We start from the raw sequence: 17,556 nt of genomic DNA, 5'->3' as shown, positions 1-17,556 counted from the left end.
TATCTCTATTTCATTACCGGCAGCTTGGTAAAAGCAGCCTTACACAAAAAGCAGTCCTAACTTTGGTTCCTCATCTATGTGGGTACCAGGATTGATCTGCTGGGCTGACCCATTCACAGGGAGCTTTAGAGCCAGCCCACTCCACCCTAGCACCGCCCATTGCTCTGCCCTGCCCCAGCTGATTCGCAGCCAGCAGCGAACCTATGCTGCCAAGGGGGCTGACCCATTCAGAAGGAGATTTAGAGCCAGCCCACTCCACCCCGTCACCGCCCATTGCTCTGCCCTGCCCCAGTTGATTCGCAGCCAGCAGCGAACCTATGCTGCCAAGGGGGCTGACCCATTCAGAGGAAGATTTAAAGCCATCCCACTCCACCCAACCCCGCCCACTGCTCTGCCCTACCCCAGCTGATTCGCAGCGAAAGAAGGGGCCTTCCTAGCCAGCAGCAGCAGAACATGCCTTCTTAAAAACATCATCTCCTGCTGCCGTGGGATCAGCATCAGGTGATGAAGTTTTATGAAGGCATCCCCACGGGAGTGCACGAGATGACCCACAATAGTGGGAGAGTTGGTAGATCTGCTGATAGTAGCCAGATAACAAAAGGAATTTTATTTTCTCTTTTATTAAATGAAAATCTGCCAGAACTGAGTTTAGAAGATGTCTGGGGCCAACGAGAAAAACGGCATTCGTTATCAACATAGTAGTAATAAATCTTCAGCTTTGGGAAGGGCTACTCCTATGGTCTCGCTGTGTCAGATATTCTGGTGCTGAACTTGGTTTCATATATTTACGTGTCCACTTATCTAATTGCCTTTACCCTCAACAGCATACTCCACCCCAAATCTGACTTTACTTCAATTACGCGTCTTCTTCACCCTAGCCTCCAACGCCAAGCAGATTTGGTCTATGGCGCTTTCCGTAGGAATGGGTGTTGTTGTGGGGTTTTTTTTTTTTTTTTTCCCGTCTGGTCCCTCCTTCACCATGACAACGGCGCGCGGCTTGTGTTAGCAACAGGAGAGCCGCGTGCTTCTCGATCGGCGCCGGTGGAGAAGAAGGTTTCGCCTTGGGCTCTGCAGACTTCTCGGCGCTGCAGTGATGAAGACAGCCGAGTTGGCGGTGCCAGCGCTCAGCACTGCTGCTCCGTCAGGCAGCCCGCGGGGCAAGGGCAGCATCCCCGTCCTCCGGCAGTCGCTGGCCGCCGCTGAGGTAAGGCTTGGGACTGTGCGGTCAGTAGAAGCCATCATGCTCGCTGAGCTTTGAACATTCTGGTTTGGAACATTTTGGGGAACCCGAAGGTAATGGGTGAGGGGTTGGTTTTGGTTCTTTACAATATGCAGTGCAGATAGTTTGTAACCATTTGTTCTGAACTACTGTACCTGTTATTAAAAAATGTTATTTTTGGTGATGTAGACTATTTTTTGATATTTCTCATTTTGATAACGTACGGGTGGGGCTTTTCTCCTTAAAAGTATATTTCTAGATTTTTCTTGATATCTGAGATGGACGTATATTTTTAACTTAAAAAAAGATTTAGAAAAAAAATGAAAACCAAAACGGACAATATAACGATTGTGCGATCCATGGTGTGACCACATGTTAACTCGCCTTTAAAAAAATAGTATAAGAGAAATAAAAAAGAAAGAAGGACAGCAAAAATTACAATACAGAAAAGAGTGGTTCGTTAAAAATCCTGTGTGGTATGTAATATGTAAATCTAAATTTACTCTTTTAGTCAAAACTGGAAATGTTCAAAGATTAAAAGCAAATTTAAGAATGCATTTTGTCAGTCAATACAAACTGTGAATTCTTTTGCTAGAGCAGTGGTAGGCAAACTCAGTCAAAAGAGCCAAAGGTCAGCAGTAAAACGATTAAGATATCTTTTGAGAGCCATACCTTGTGCCCGCTTGTGCTACGATGGTTATACCCGACTGACACCCCGCTCGCCCGCATGTAGTCGAAATCGATTTGTAGCAGAGCCTAGAGAATGACACGGGAAAAAAAATTGTCTCCGTCCCTGCAAACCATCTGATCCCATCCATACAAGCCTCGAATAGTTTTATACTGAACTTACTATATTAAAGTATAAAAAGAAACAATATTCTGTACAATTGTCAATTTATAAATCAGCGTCTTCTCCCCACTCTCTCTTCCCCATTTCCCTTCAGCGTCCTCAGCCCACTCTCTCTCCACTTCCCTTCAGCGCATGCACATAAAAACAAGTAAGCAATTTTATATCACTTTCATTCTATTCATTCATTCATAGAAATTAAAGTCTAAATAATGCCAGTCACATAACAAAACATGATTTTACAAAAATAATTCCCTGCACAGTCAAGCCTGCAAGGAATACTAGATGTCTTTCAGCAGCTCCCCTCCCTCCCCCCCCCCTTACCTTCGTGGCCAAGTCAAAATGATCTACCAACAATAAAATTTTAAAAACACAAAGCACATTGTACGCAGAGAAAATGTTAATTATCATTTATATTCCATGGGTTTTTAAAGAGGTCAAGGCAGATGACTTTATGCAATGTCATCTCAGTAACAACTGTACAAAAATAGACAGATATGCCCCCTCCCTTTTTACTAAACCGAGATAGTGGTTTTTAGTGCAGGGAGCTGCGCTGAATGCCCTGCGCTGCTCTCGATGCTCATAGGTTCCCTGCGCTAAAAACTGCTATTGCGGTTTAGTAAAAAAGGGGCCATAGTGCAAAATATAGACAGCAAATATAAATTCTCAAAACGGACACATTTTGATCACTAAATTGAAAATAAAATCATTTTCCTACCTTTGTTGTCTGCTAATTTCATCAGTCTTCATTATTCTTCTGACTGTGCATCCAATATTTCTTCCCTTCTTTCAGCCTCCTGTATGCTTCCTCTCCTCCAGACCTCATTCCCTCCCCCCAACTTTTTCTTTCTTTCACCCTGCCCCTTCTTTCTTTCTCTCTCCATGACCATGCCCCCTTTCTTTCTCTATGTCTGTCTTTCTCTCTCTCTCCATGCCCCGTTTCTTTCTCCATGCCCCGTTTCTTTCTTTCTGTCTGTCTTTCTCTCTCCTTGCATGCCCATTTATGTCTGTCTCCCTGTCTTTCTGTCGCCCTGCCCCCCCCTTTCTTTCTTTCTCATTGCCCTCCTCCAAGCCATCGCCATTGGGGAATAGGCTGCCACCGCCACCATCGGGGAACAGGCCACCGCCGAGTTCTGAGCTCTCCCTGCTTCCCTTCCCCATAAAGAGGACACTGAAGCACCAGGCCGACCAACTTTTGCCACCCAACGTCAATTCTAACATTGGAGAGGAAGTTCCAGGCCAGCCAGGCAGCGATTGGCTGGCCCAGAACTTCCTCTCCGACATCAGAATTGACGTTGGGTGGCAAAAGTTGGTCAGCACTGTGCTTCCCTAAAGTGGTTTCAGAATTTCATCTCCATCATTTCCTTGTTCTTCCAGTGTGTGTGGGTTTTTTTTGTTGTTTTTTTGTGCTTCCAAAGCCTCATTCTCATCCTGGAGAATCAGCTCTTCATACTAAGGACTGTAAACGTGCTTTGGCTTTCTACTTGTAACATACTCCACCTCACAGATCTGCTCCTCCACTTTTTATCTCCTTCGATCCATATACGTTGGAGCATCCTGTTTCCAAGTGCACCATCTCCAGCTCGATGGCTGCTTGCTTCTATTTCTGCTCTGCTCAGGCTGCTCTCCCTCTGCAGGATCAAGTCATGGGCCATACAGTTAGAGCTCTGGCGGCGTCTGTGACCTTCCTCAGATCAACTTCTATTCTGGAAATCTGCAAGGCTGCCACTTGGTCCTCAGTTCATACATTTTCTCCAGACAGGATGGTATTTTTGGTCCGGCAGTTTTACATTTATTTTCCTAAATTGCCAACTCTCTCACCATCCCATTCTGGTTAGCTTGGAGGTCAACCATATGTTGAGAATATGCTGCCTGCTTGTCCTGGGATAAAGTTCAGTTACTTACCTTAACAGTTGTTATCCAGGGACAGCAGGCAGATATTCTCATAACCCATCCACCTCCCCTGGTTGGCTTATTAGCTAGCTATCTGAACTGAGGAGACGCGCGCCCTGACTTGGGCGGGAAGGCACTCGCGAACTTTGAAGTTCTACAAGCAAATTGCTTGCGAGGCTCTCCGCTACGGGGCTCCTTGAATGACGTCACCCACATGTTGAGAATATCTGCTGCTGTCCCTGGATAACAACTGTAACTAATTTAAAAGAGTTTTTAAAAAGTTTCCAGACAACAGGTTGACTAGCAAGTATTAGCCAGGTAATACTGGGGGTTGCAATAAGGAATAGATCTTCCCATTATGATCTGCTGTGTAGAACTTTTCTGGCATGGCACATTTTATTTCTTAAAATGAAAAGAGAACACACTACATATATTATTTGGGGGTCTTACAAAAAAAGTAACCCCCTCTTTTACAAACGCATAGCACGGGTTTTAGCACCAGCAGCAGTGGTAACTGTTCCGACGCTCATAGGAATTTTATGAGTGTTGGAGGAGGTAAATTTTTGTTTGGCATTTTTTTTTAGCCAAAATTAAGGGCCCTCGCTTACCGCAGATTAAAGTGTCTTATTGTAGGATTTGCTCAGGTGTCTTGCGGTAAGTTCTGAATCAGCATGCACTAACTGAGCAAAAAATATATTTTTTGTTGCAGGGGGAGTGTCTGGGGGGTGGAGAGTAGGCATTCCTGCACATTACCATGTGCTAACTGGTTAGTGTAGGATTACCGCATGAGCCCTTACCACCTACAAATTAGGTGTTGGTAAGTGCTCATGTGGTAATTCTTTTTAATGACCGAGTGCTAGTGGCAACATAAGTGCATGGCCATTAATAGAAAAAATTTACAAAATTAGCCATTTTCTGGCTGCAGTAAAAATGGCCTTAGCATGCAGCAAAAACTTGCATAAGGGTACACTAAGGCCACTTTTATCATATCTTAATACAGGACAGAAACCTCTTAGTTATTTTTCATCTGAGTGTTTAGCTCATGCCTTTTATTTGTAATTTATTTAAATACAGCAGGCATTTCCCTTCCCTAGAAGGCTTAGAGTCTAAGGGCCTTATTTGCAATCATATATTAACTAGTTAACATATCCTAAATAGTGCAAATTGTAGTATTCTCCATGGGGCTAGTTTATTAATTATGCACTCACTTGCATTAATGCAGCTAACTGGTTAATATATAAAAGTAAATAAGTTTGTAACTGAGACAAGAGAGGAGAATGGCTGCTTATTTTTTGGGCTTGCAGCTCAATCATATTTGGCCCCTGCTAGACAATGGCACCTCCATTCACAGATCCCTGCTGCCCACTAGCAGTGAGCTGCTTATGGGACCACCACAGGCGTGACAGTTTCAATGGCAGACCTTAAATGAGGTGGGGTTGCCAGTGCCAATCTTGGCTATCCCAAGACATTGGTGGTTTAAATGCCTTGTCTAAGGTCACATGGAGCTACCAGGAGATTGAACTTGGGCTTTCTGGTTCCTAGCCTACTACTCTATTAGGGTACTCCTCTGTCCTCATTCTCACCCAAGCTTTATTCTTAGATTCCCTTTCTTCTACCTCAGCCATGAAAGTAATAGTTTTATAACTGAGAGGCATACCCAGTGGCCCTTGCAGGATCCTTTTACTAAACTGCAGCAAAATGTGGCCTTAGGGTGGTCATATGGGGGTCTTTCTTGTATACTAAGGCTACTTTTCCTGCAGCTGGAAAATGTCCAATATTTCTATTTTTTTAATTAATGGCTATTAGCACATAGCCATTAAAAATTTGCATGTGAACCCTACTGCCTCATATTTTATAGGCAGTAAGGACCCCCATGCTAATCAGTTAGCACATGACAAATGCCCCATGTGCTAACTGATTTGCAGTGTCATGTCTACTCCCCTCCTCAGACGTGCCCCCTTTCACAAAATAAAATTTACATTTTTTTGCATGTGCATGTGAGAATGACATGGGGACAATTTTTTCCCCGTCCTTGCAAGAACTCAGTTTCTCCGTCCCATCCCCATGGGTTTTGTCCCTGCCCCATTCCTGTAAGCTCTGCCTTAAACGTACAAGCCTCAAACACTTATGATTTTAAAGTGTTTGAGCTTGTGCAGATGAGGACAGAACTTGCAGGAATGGGTCAGGGTCAGGAAAAGAACTCACGGGGATGGGACAGGAAAATGAGTTTCTATAGGGACGGGTAAAAATTTGTCCCCGTGTCATTCTCTAGTGCACATTTACTGCAAGATACCAGAGCTCATCCCACGGTAAGCTTTTTTATCCTGCAGTAAACACACAATATTGCTTACCACAGCTTGGTAAAATGGGCCCTAGTTGCCTCATTTTTGAAATGGCTGCATCCACTATTTGTATGCCGTCTCATGAGTAGCCAAGTTAATGAGATATCTGGCATTGCCTTTGCTTGCACAGGTGATCTATATCTTGTCCTACTGATGAGCTAACAATTCTTTTTTTTTTTCAAAGTATTTTTATTGAGAATGGCAAATGGTCCAGACAAGCAACCATGTTCTGTACAGAAACTTATACATTATCAAAAAGAGCACAGAATGAGAGTAACAGCAACAACAAGCATGAACAAGCCTCTCCCAAGAGAAAATTGCCAATGAGAGGCAGAGCAATACACAACAAAAGGCCAAAACTTGGGGCAAGCAAGCAAATCCCACCCCAGAACCCACGAGCTAACAATTCTAAGTATGCCAGATAAATGTTCATCTAAAAGAAGGGATCTTGATTTACGTTTGATATGCTTCAGTCATGAGAACAGTTGTTCACAGTTAGAAGTACTACCAAACAGTGAAGTATGTTTCAGTGCAAGTTTGCTTAAGTTGGGATATAAATCACTGAAAACAGAGTAAAAAGTAAGCAGGTCAAAATTGTGAAATGCTGGTTTTAAGTCAGATTGACTTTGAATATCAATAAGTTCCATCTGAAGAAAATTTGGCGCACTATCAATTTCAACTAAGAAAGGATTTTTAAAAATATTCATGCTGGGCAGCATTCTTCCTGAAATCCAGTTTAGTAATCATATTTATATACTTTTTATGAATAATTGTACCAGTAGGTCTTGTTAGTGTTGGGAAATTAATTTTTTTAATCATCCATATGGTTGTTCAACAGTTCTAATTTACTTGTAAAAGCAGAAATATGTGCATACATTTTATTCACCAATTAATTAGTCCTTTCCTTGAAGTTTGGGCTTCAGGTCAGCCAAGTACCGTCTCCTCCCTGCAAGTAGAGAATGATACGAGGACAAATTTGTTCACATCCCCAGATGAACTCAATTTTTCTATCCCATCCCCGCAAGTTTTGTCGCTGTCTCTGCCCCATTCCTGTAAGCTCTACCTTAACTGCACAAGCCTCAGACACTTATGATTTTAAAGTGTTTGAGGCTTGTTCAGGTGAGGACAGAGCTTGCAGGAATGGGACAGGAAAAGAACTCGCCGGAATGGGAAAATGAGTTCCCGCGGGGATGGGGAAAAATTTGTCCCAGTGTCATTCTCTACCTGCAACTATACACAGTCTTAGTCTATGATATTGTATCTCCTCATCCATTGGCTGCAAATCGGCCCTGCACTATCTGGACAGCATCGTTCAACAATGTAACCTTCCTCTACAATGCAATGTAACTTTCCCATGGCCTGCATGGGCCTCTTATCTTGTAAATCGCCTTGAACCTGTACTAGATAAGTGCAATTCAAATTAGAGTGTTTATTATTTATTTATTTTTAAAATTTCTATACCGTTTTTTTCCAAAACGGTTTATAGAAAATTACATACATAAAATATTTTTTGTTATTATTATTTATTTATATGCTTTTACAAATTGTTAAACAACAATGTAGTGGTAATAAACAATTGAAAAGGAAACAAAACAAGTAAATTATAAAATTTCACAAAAATAACTAAATTCAAAGTCCACAACCTGAGGAGAGAGGATCCTTCACCTCCAAGGGAAGTTGGATTTCAGGAAAAGTTCAATCACATTAAAGAGAACAGTTGGATTAAATTAATTAAGTATCATCCTGGTTAAGAAGTTCCATGGGGGGATCTGAAGCTTTACCAGCTGCTTTACCCTCAAGAAAAAAGTTCAACTGATCAGGGTCATAAAATATATATCTAGTGTTCTGATGGGTAACACAGCATTTGCAAGGAAAATGTAACTGAAAAGTTGCTCCCATACTCAAAATTGACTGACAATAAGTCAGGAATTTCTTCCGTCTAGCTTGAGTCCATTTTGATACATCAGGAAAAATTGAGACTTTTGAACCATGAAATTCTGAATTATCAGTCCTATAGAATAAACGAAGAACTGCTTCCTTATCCTGGAGAAAGACGAAGGTTACCAATAAAATGCATAAAATATTAAAAAGTCAATACAAAATAAGAACGAAAACAAGCAGATTCAATCTTTACATAAAGTCAATTGCTCAAAGAAATGCATCTACAAATAGTTGTCTTTAATTATGTTTATCAGAAAGGCCAGGTCACTTAGCCTGTGTCATCTTCCAGAAATCAAACATCTTTCCTTTTTTCTTCCATGAAAGATTTAATTTCATCTTTCAGAGACCAGAATCTTGCAATCATTGCTGCTCTACTAAGCCAGCAAACTTGGCTGAAGTAGATCACCGCCAAAATCAGCATCATGCTTCTGAAGAAAGCATCTTGATCTTATGAAATTGATGGTAGTAACACTTTTTTCATAATATGTTCCATATCCAGTGTTTTAGCACACAGCTGCTCTTGATGGAGGATGCAGTGATGGGAAAGAGATTGTGTCAAAAGAGTTACAAAATTGTTGTGTTTGCCTATCATAGCAGGAGCTCCATCAGTAGTTAAACCACACAGTTTCTCCTGTGAAAGGTTGAATTTTCCAAATGCAGTTTGCACTTCATTTAATATAGCCCTCTGAGTTGTAGTGCCATTCATAGGGCAATGACTGAACTTCTTGTCACTGTATCACTGATATCAGACTGTATCACTGTATCACTGATATCAGACATGGATGCTGGACCTGCAGGATGAAGGGCAGGAGAGGGGAGATGGATAGATGCTGGATCCATAAATGGGGGAGGGGAGAGAAGGGGGTGAGAAAAATTGATCTAGACCAGAAAGGAGGGTGGGAAGGGAGGAAGAGATGCTAGACCTACAAGTGGGGGTGGGGGAATAACAGAGAAGAAGAGTTTATTGACTGCCATTTAATTAAAATCGCAGACTGTATTCACAAAACTGTTTTTTTTTTGTCTTTGTCTTAATTTGCTTTTATTTACTCTATTTCAATATTAATATCAAGTCAATATACTGTAGAGTTTATGGTATGGGGTATAGTATTAGTTAGGCCTATTTAATTTTAACTCTCAAGCAACTAGAAACTACATTTATCCGGCATATACCAATCCCCGTGGGAGCCGGTTAACTGAGAGTCTACTGTATTTCCAAACAATCCTTTAATACATTTGATTTCTGAAAGTGGCATCCCTTTCTTAGCTAAGGCTTCAGATATTAGGTTTAGTCACAGTTTCCGATGTTTGTCTTGCAATCTTGAAGAATGACTGTTGACCCACAACACTCTTTCTTAATGTGTTCACTCGATCAGTCTGAACTTGGCCTCTTAACAGCATCATATTTTGCAACATGTTTCATTAAATAATGCTGTTTAACATTGTTTCCCTGTCATCAACAGCAGACGAATCCTGATGCATGGGTTAAGTCATCCACCAGCAGGCAGAGATAGAGAACACCAAAACTGTAATCCACCTGCCTGGATGGTTTGCTACCTGATTTTCCAGTATACTCTCTCTCTCCAGCAGGCAGATGGATGGCTTTACCCATGCTCCTGGATTGATTTGGCTTTAGGCTCCCATTATAGTTCCCATTATAGTTTGTTGGGGGTTTTAGGCTGATTGGGTGCCTAGGGGATAAAGCTAGGGAAGCCAGGTCAATCTCCTCCCTGCTCTCTCTCTCTTCCTCCCACCCTCTCTGCGTTCCTTCCTTCTCTACCAGAAAACATAAATAAATAAGGAGTTTGTTTCTAAGAGCTGAACCCAATTTTAAAAAAAATTGATAATATGGAAAGATTTGGACAACGGTACAAGCTCTGGTAGAGACAGGGAGTAATCCTGGCTAAAAGGGCAGCAAGTACTCTCCTTGGGGTGAGTACAAACTATTGAGAAGAAAAGAGGCAGCAGGGGGGAGCCGTCGACATTATTTCCAGGGAACTTGCTTTCAGGGCCTTTGTTTTGTGAGTGCCTTGCCAGCGGGTTCCTTTCCTGTGGTGAGGGAGTTTAATGTGTTTCCCACATATCAGCTGAGCCATACCAAAATTTCAAGATGGCAGCTGAGGTGCAAAAAGCTGTTTCTGCTGTAGCAAGTGGCGAAAAGTGTGGTGGCTGCCTGCATGAAGCTCTGGAACTTTGGGTGGGAACGGCGTCCTCCACTACTGAATTATCTGTGGTTGCAGTTCAGTCTGTCAGCATGCTCGAGGGAATCCCTGTGTTGGCAACACATAGAGAAGGAAATCCCGGGAGTGGCACATGGCTCTTCCTTCACTTGGGGAGGTACAGAGTCAGCTTTTAGAGCTCCAAGAGTCAGCCACAGGAGCAGCTGAGCTCTAGACTACTCGGGGGGGGGGGGGGGGGGAGGAGGAGGGAGATGGGGTGTGGCAGCCCTTCTCTTCCAAGTTTGTCCTGCTATTGCACCAGGCCTAGTTGCTAAAACAGGCTCATGCCTCACAGGAACCCGCCAGGGGAGGTCTTCTCCTTTTGGGATAACAAGCAATGTTTTTCTGTTGACCAAAGGTCTCTGTCCACAGAGTTGGCCCTGCCTTTGGGCAGCGCGCCAAAGTACAGAAGGCTGCAGGGCATGGAGGAAGTGCTGGAAGCTGCTCCACCCTCACTAAATCATTTCTAGGCTGGGAGTTCCATTGCTTCGCAATCCGCCACCCCCTGGAAGAGTTGGAGGAGGGTGAGCTGCCTCCTGACATTACAGATGAGTATTTTTTAAGAAGGAGTTGCCTTCATTAATTCTTTAAGGCACTCGAAGCTCTGAATATTGACTCATCTAAGGATTCCTCTTCATCGGCAGCAAACCCCAAGATAATGGGTACTCGACAGTCCTCCTGGGCTTTCCCAATGCATGAGGCAATGCAGGAATTGGTTTCAGCGCAGTAGGATATGCCAGTTGCTAGTCTGAAGGTGTCCATGGCCATGGCCTGGCTTTACACCCTCGCCTCTGAAGAATTAGATAAACTGCATTGGCCTAAAGTGGATGCACTGGTGACTGCCATAACCAAGAAGACTACTCTTCCTGTGGAAGATGGTATTGCCTTGACAGATGTTAAGGACCAGAAGCCTGAATCCACCCTTAACCTTTTCCTTTCGTAATAAATTTTACGTTACGCTGTTTCCAATCCTAATTATTTTAGCAAAGTTTTTGTATTATTCACCGTTATCATTTACGGCTATTGTAAACATAATGTAAATAAGTCATAAGTCTGTAAATTCAAATATTTTGTGTTCCTGGCTCTTTATTAGTCCATACAGACTGTTTATCCACTGTCTATGTCATTTTTTGAATGTCCCGTCATCCGGGACACACGATAGGAAAAGGTTAAGCTTTCCTTTGAAGTGATAGCGTTATCCCTGCATGTGGCAATCTGCAGTTCCTATCCCTCAAGATCATGCCTTGGCTGGGTGCAACAAGCAGCAGATTCTTTAGAGGAGCTAGAGTCCTCCCAGCCTCCATCATTTCCAGCTATGGAATCGGGTCTTACCTACTTGGCAGATTTTTTGTATGATCTTGTCCAGGTGTCAGTGTGAATGGGCTGAGCGGTCATCACCCATCATTACCCCACCTCCAGGCACTTCTGGTCTTCTTTCTTCTCTTTCAACATCAGGTTCTGCTAAAACAACATCAGGCTTTGTTTAAAAAAAAAAAAAAAAAAGCATCACTCGTACACACATGACCAGGCCCCTCCAGACACTTCTTTGGTCACCACCAGGTCCTCTCTGACCTGTCCCTGGACTTTTTGGTTTTCTGGCAGCTTTCGGTACCATTACCAGTCTCTCCACTGATCGCCACCAGCCCCGCAGCCAGTCACTCGCCAGTCCTCATCAGCCTTGGACCTTGAATTCTTCTAGCTGCTTGTGGGGCCACTACCAGTCCTCTTCTCCCCAGCCTTTTGGATCCCCATGGGTTCTGGACACTCTTCACCGGTCCCTCAACTGGTCATCAAGCTTGAATACGCTCCAGTCACTTCAAGCTCTACTGGGCCCTCCTGCTACTCCTTCTTCCAGACCCACTCCCAGTCACTCAGTCATATTTTCCCAGACACATGCCCTGAGGACTCTCCCAGTTGCTCATTCTTCTCTCTACAAGGCCTTCTGCTGGTCATCAAGCTTGAGCCCTTGCTACACTCCAAGCTGGACGACGGATTCAGGAAGGGAGTGGTGAAGGAGGAGAAAGAAGTGGCAGAAAGACTTAACATGTTCTTTTTGTCTGTATTTACAAATGAAGACACATCCAACATACAGTTTACAATCAACATACAAACCAATTTAAAAAACAGTAAATCACATCACCAATAAAAACCTGTCCTGCAGCCTACCCTACTAATAATGCCTGTTTAACTCACATAACGCATCAACAAATAACTGTCTTCAAAAGTTTTTTAAAAGTATCTTTGGGCTTGCATTAATGCAACTGACCCGTCAATATATTCCACAGTTTCACCCCTGCTACTGAAAACATCGAATTCCTAACCCTTGCATGCATCACAATCTACTCTCTCTTCACCGATAGTCTCATACCACTTTCAGATCTCAGTTCCCTTCCTGAGCGGTACAATGTCCACAAACCTTGAAAAAAAAAAAAAAAAAACAGGCGCTTTGTAATACAAAACCTGATATACTGTCGATAACATTTTATATTGCACTCTGCTATATGGGAAGCCAATGCAACTGCTTCACAATCAGCATACTATGGGCCATCAGATTTGGAGGAGAAATCAGGAAGAATATAAGGACTTTGACAGGGATAAGTGTCTTTTGGAATCAAAAGTGCTCTTTTTGTTCTAAGTTGAACTTCTTATTTTTGTTTATTTATTTCAGATTTTTTTTTTCTATTATGCTTTTTTGGGGGGTTAATTTTTTAGATTTTGTTGTTACTTGTGCTTTAACTCCATTACCAACCCTGTAAGTTTTCTTTCCCCAAGAGTCTGTAACAAGTGTTGGGCTTATGTTCCTGCTAAAGCTTCAGAGACAGAGTCTGCTGCTGAGAGAGCGAGACACACCTAGAGACTAGGACTGGGAGAAGGGAAACGTAGCTAGAGACTAGGGTTGAGAGACTTGGGACAGCAGTGAGTAGCAGGCAGATGCCAAAGGCAAAAAAAAGAAAACTATCACCAAAATATCCAGAAAAAAAACCCTATATGTGCATCTCCAAAATTAGGTGACACCAGAAGGAAATCTCAGAAATTACTGCCTGCTCTTAAAAACACCATACTGGTAGCATCACCTGAGTGACAAGCTGCCTAAGTGGTGGTTGTGGCTTATCATGTGTCTAATCTATTAAATGCAAAAGTGATTCACAAAAAATAATGTGCACTGCGACAAATGCTTTCTTCAATTAAACCCCCTTTTATAAAATCACAGAAGCAGTTTTTTGTGCCAACCGGCGCACTGAATGCTCCGCGCTGCTCCAATGCTCATAAGAGTTCATATGAGTGTCAGGAGCATCGAAGAGCATTCAGCGCACTGACCAGCACTAAAAAAATGCTTTCACGGTTTTGTAAAAAAAAAAAAAAAAAGGTGGGGGGGGGTAAATCATATTGTCTACGATGACACCCAGATCCTTTTCTTGGGCGCTAACCCCCAAAGTAGAATCCGGTAACTGTGATTCGGGTTATTCTTCCCAATGTGCATCACTTTGCATTTGTCCACATTCAATTTCATCTGCCACTTGGATGCCCAATCTTCCAGTTTCCTAAGGTCTGCCTGCAATTTTTCACAATCCGCATGTGTTTTAACAACTTTGAACAGTTAAGGCTGTCCCTCATAAATTTACATAAATGCTGACACATACAATAATTTTTTTAAAACATCTCTAGGTTTGCACAAGCGCAACTGCCCAATCAAGGCATTCCAGAGCTTCACACCTGGTACAGAAAACATCAACATCCCAATTCTTTTATGTGATATAGTTCATATCTTACCCAGGACCAGTCTCATAGCATATTCTGTAACATTGTACTATATTGGTTTCTGCTGTTGTTGTATCCTATATCTTTTTTGCATTTGTTAGAAAACTCAATAAAGAGTATGACTCAAAAAAGTGGTAAGAATCATAAATTTTGAAGAATAAGATCTATGATATTTATGTGTCATAAAGCTGCTCATTTTATGCAAGATGAATAATGCAGCTTGCATAATACCTTGAAAATTGTGTTTTTCTTGGAAAAATAATGCTAGCTCAAGACTTGTTATATTTCACCTCAGAGCATTGGGCTGTTAGTAGACAGCCTGATAGTCCCAGAAAGCAACTTCAAGGGCCTACCCCCCCCTTGCTACCTCCTAGTCACTATCTGAAAGAACCCCCTCCTCCCAACAGTTCATCTAGTATCTTCTGGCGGTTTCTCCTTGGTGGATAATGGGGGTGAGGGTGGCAGATGCATTGAGTAAACTCTACTGCCCTTCTAGCTCCTAGCCTTAAAATGGTGGTCCAAACCCCATAGCAATAGTTTTGCAGTGCTGCCGCTAAATTGTCAGCTTACCAAATGGGGTTTGGCTGACTGAACCCTAGTGGTAGTACCATGAGACTAATGCTAGAAGGTTGAAGCTGCCATTTGGAGGCTACTCTTGGCTGTCCTGCTCCCCAGTACCCATTAAAGGAGATTCCTTGGTACTAGGGGATCATGGTAGGGCTATATTTCTGTAAGCACTGGCCTGACCCTTTAAAACAGGGGTGTCCAGCGGCCCCGTGAAGTATTTTGTGCTGCCCCGGTCGAGGGCGATGCAGTGTTTTCCTCTGCTACGCCCGGGTGTTTACTGTCTTGCCGGTTCCCTCTGTCTTGCTGCAGCATTTTGTGCGGCCCCAGAAACATTTTTTTCGGCCAATGCAGCCCAGGGAAGCTAAAAGGTTGGACACCCCTGCTTTAAAAGATAGTGTGCTCCCAAGCCAGGCCTGCTATCTTTATGTTGCTTCAGTCAGAAATGACGGATATTCCCGACTGCAGCAATATAAGAGTAATTTACTATAGGATTCACTAGCAGGTTAATGAATCCAATGGTAAATTCTCTTAAGGCAAAATATCACATTTTATCATACCATAGTAACTCTGGGCTCAAATTATACAGCCACTTGATTAGAATAAAATTCTTAAACATATCTTGTACAACCTCCTCTGAGACTAAGGAGCTTCCATTCTCCATTGGGGCTGATTAGTGGCTCTGAACAATACGCCAGTCTCCAAAGACTATCTTCACAAAGCTGCTGGATTCTATGTACATTCAGTCTTCATAAGTCCCTAGGTGTACTTCTTACAAAGCTAGCAGCAAAACCTCATTGTTTGTTTGATTACTATTTGTTATATAAGAGGAAACAAGACAAAACAGATTTTCCCTGCATTTTGTTTGATAGAAATAATTTTGAGTGTGTAGTTTAGAATTTTGATAATTAACTTTTATGTATTTATTTATTTACTTACTTAAATATTTTAATATACAGATTATAAATATTTTATGTGGATATTTAGTGATTTTATGTGATTCCTAGTCTTTGTACTTAGAAATAATTTGTTCTTTTTAAGCTCATAAATTTTAAACTTTTGCATGCTCCAGCCAAATAATCATGAGTCCTCATACCAAAAGATTATACAGGTACTGAAACTGTTTTAACTTTTTCTAGGGGGATATATTGAAGACTGTGGACCTGAATCGTGTGATTAAACTATTTGAAGATCCATATACAGTAAGTCGTGCATGAGAACAAATTTATTCTTATTACTTTCAACTTGTCTGAAGAATTCAGTCAATCTGTCTATCTAGATCAGGGGTGTCAAATGTCGGTCCTCGAGATTTATTAGCATACAATGAAAGCAGAGCATGCAAATAGATCTCATGCATATTCATTGGGGAAATCCTGAAAACCCGACGGGATTGCGGCCCTCAAGGACCGACATTTGACACCCCTGATCTAGATGCATGATAATGTTTGTTAAAGTGGATTGATCAGGTCCAACATTATGTAAAGGTCACCCGATCCTAGAATTTATCCTATAGACCAGTGTTCTTCAATGCAAGGCCTAGGGAGTAATGGCAGCCCCTTGAGACCTCTGAGACCCATTGTCTTTCTGGGGTATTATTATTTTCTGCTACTCTGCCTTTATACCAAGGCTCAACATGGAAAGGGGAAAGTGGAGGGGGGAATAGCTGCATGTTTGAAGGGCAAGGCAGTTCTAAGTAGATAAAATAGCATGCATTTGGAAATGCTCACAGTCTTAAGGATATCCCCCCCCCCCAATGATGGCTGAAGATGGGCTAGTGAAGATGGATGTCATTTTGACACACACTGGTCAGCTATGTCATGGCCTTGCTTGGGAAGATGTTTGGTGGCTCTCCTTCGACTCAACAGAATTCAAAATGGCACCAGCTTAAAAATTAATAAAGACCATTGCTATAGACCTATCTGTGGAAAGCTGGAAGGCTACAAAGTGAGTATTTGATAAAGCATGTAATCAGTAATTTTAAATCAAAGCAGCTAGCCTACCAAACTGTTTTAGATTGTATAGTCCCTCTTTTGCAAAGGCAATTATCGCAACAGGCCATGGTAATTGCTCTGACAGCCATAGAGATTCAGTGGGTGTCAGAGCATTTGCCACGTGGCAGCTCCTACTGTGCTTTTGTAAAAGGTGTGTGTGTGCGGCGGGGGGGAGGGTATAATTAGCTATGAAAATAAAAGCATTCATTCCTCTTTTTAATTTATTTCTGAGGCAGAATACAATTTTTGCATTTTTAAAAATTGTAATGTCTTCTCAATTTGTATTATTATTTTATATAGATAGATATAGACATAGAGATGTATATGTATATATGTGTGAAACTTCCTGTTTATGGAGAGACCTGGTTGAAGAAATGCTCCAAGTTAGCAGTGCTGGTGTTGCTGCCGTTGTGAATTTGAAAGCTGGAGGTGAGAGGAGGGGGATCTTAGCTTTGGCCGCATCTCCAACAGTTGTTTCCTTTTATATGCAGTATTCCTAGCAAAGTCAGGCACAATATGTATTTTTGAATCCTGATACTTTAGATTTTTATTTTCTTTTGCTAGTAGGATAATTTCCATAACTTGTTGATGTCTCAAAAGCCTAAAAATTAAAGGACGTGGCCCCTGTTGTTGATTAGATCTCTTTGCTGGGATCCTGTGAGCCCTTTCCAGTTCAAGTGGAAATCTCATTTTAATAGGCAGGATCTTCGGAAGGAAGTTTTCTAGGAGGGCAATCGGGTCATTTTTTTCTACTCCCTCTGGTATCCCGATAATCCTCAAATTA

General features: G+C 42.1%; 1 protein-coding gene across 2 annotated transcripts in view; it reads left to right on the top strand.

Annotated features, from left to right (window-relative positions):
* Positions 1-505: 505 nt before the first annotated feature.
* LOC117354200 (GTP-binding protein 10-like) overlaps positions 506-17,556 on the top strand; it is a 366,380-nt gene continuing 349,329 nt past the window's right edge. Inside the window, exons 1-2 of one of the 2 annotated variants that reach the window (XM_033931248.1) lie at positions 506-1,204; positions 15,921-15,983. In XM_033931248.1, coding sequence (XP_033787139.1) covers positions 1,094-1,204; positions 15,921-15,983 — 174 coding nt within the window. In that variant the 5' untranslated portion in view covers positions 506-1,093. The remainder of the gene's footprint in view (positions 1,205-15,920; positions 15,984-17,556) is intronic. The other variant, XM_033931252.1, reaches the window with a different exon arrangement.

Source organism: Geotrypetes seraphini, chromosome 2, assembly GCF_902459505.1.
Source record: "Geotrypetes seraphini chromosome 2, aGeoSer1.1, whole genome shotgun sequence".
NCBI classification, from domain to species: Eukaryota; Metazoa; Chordata; class Amphibia; order Gymnophiona; family Dermophiidae; genus Geotrypetes; species Geotrypetes seraphini.
This window is presented reverse-complemented; position numbering and strand designations above follow the sequence as displayed.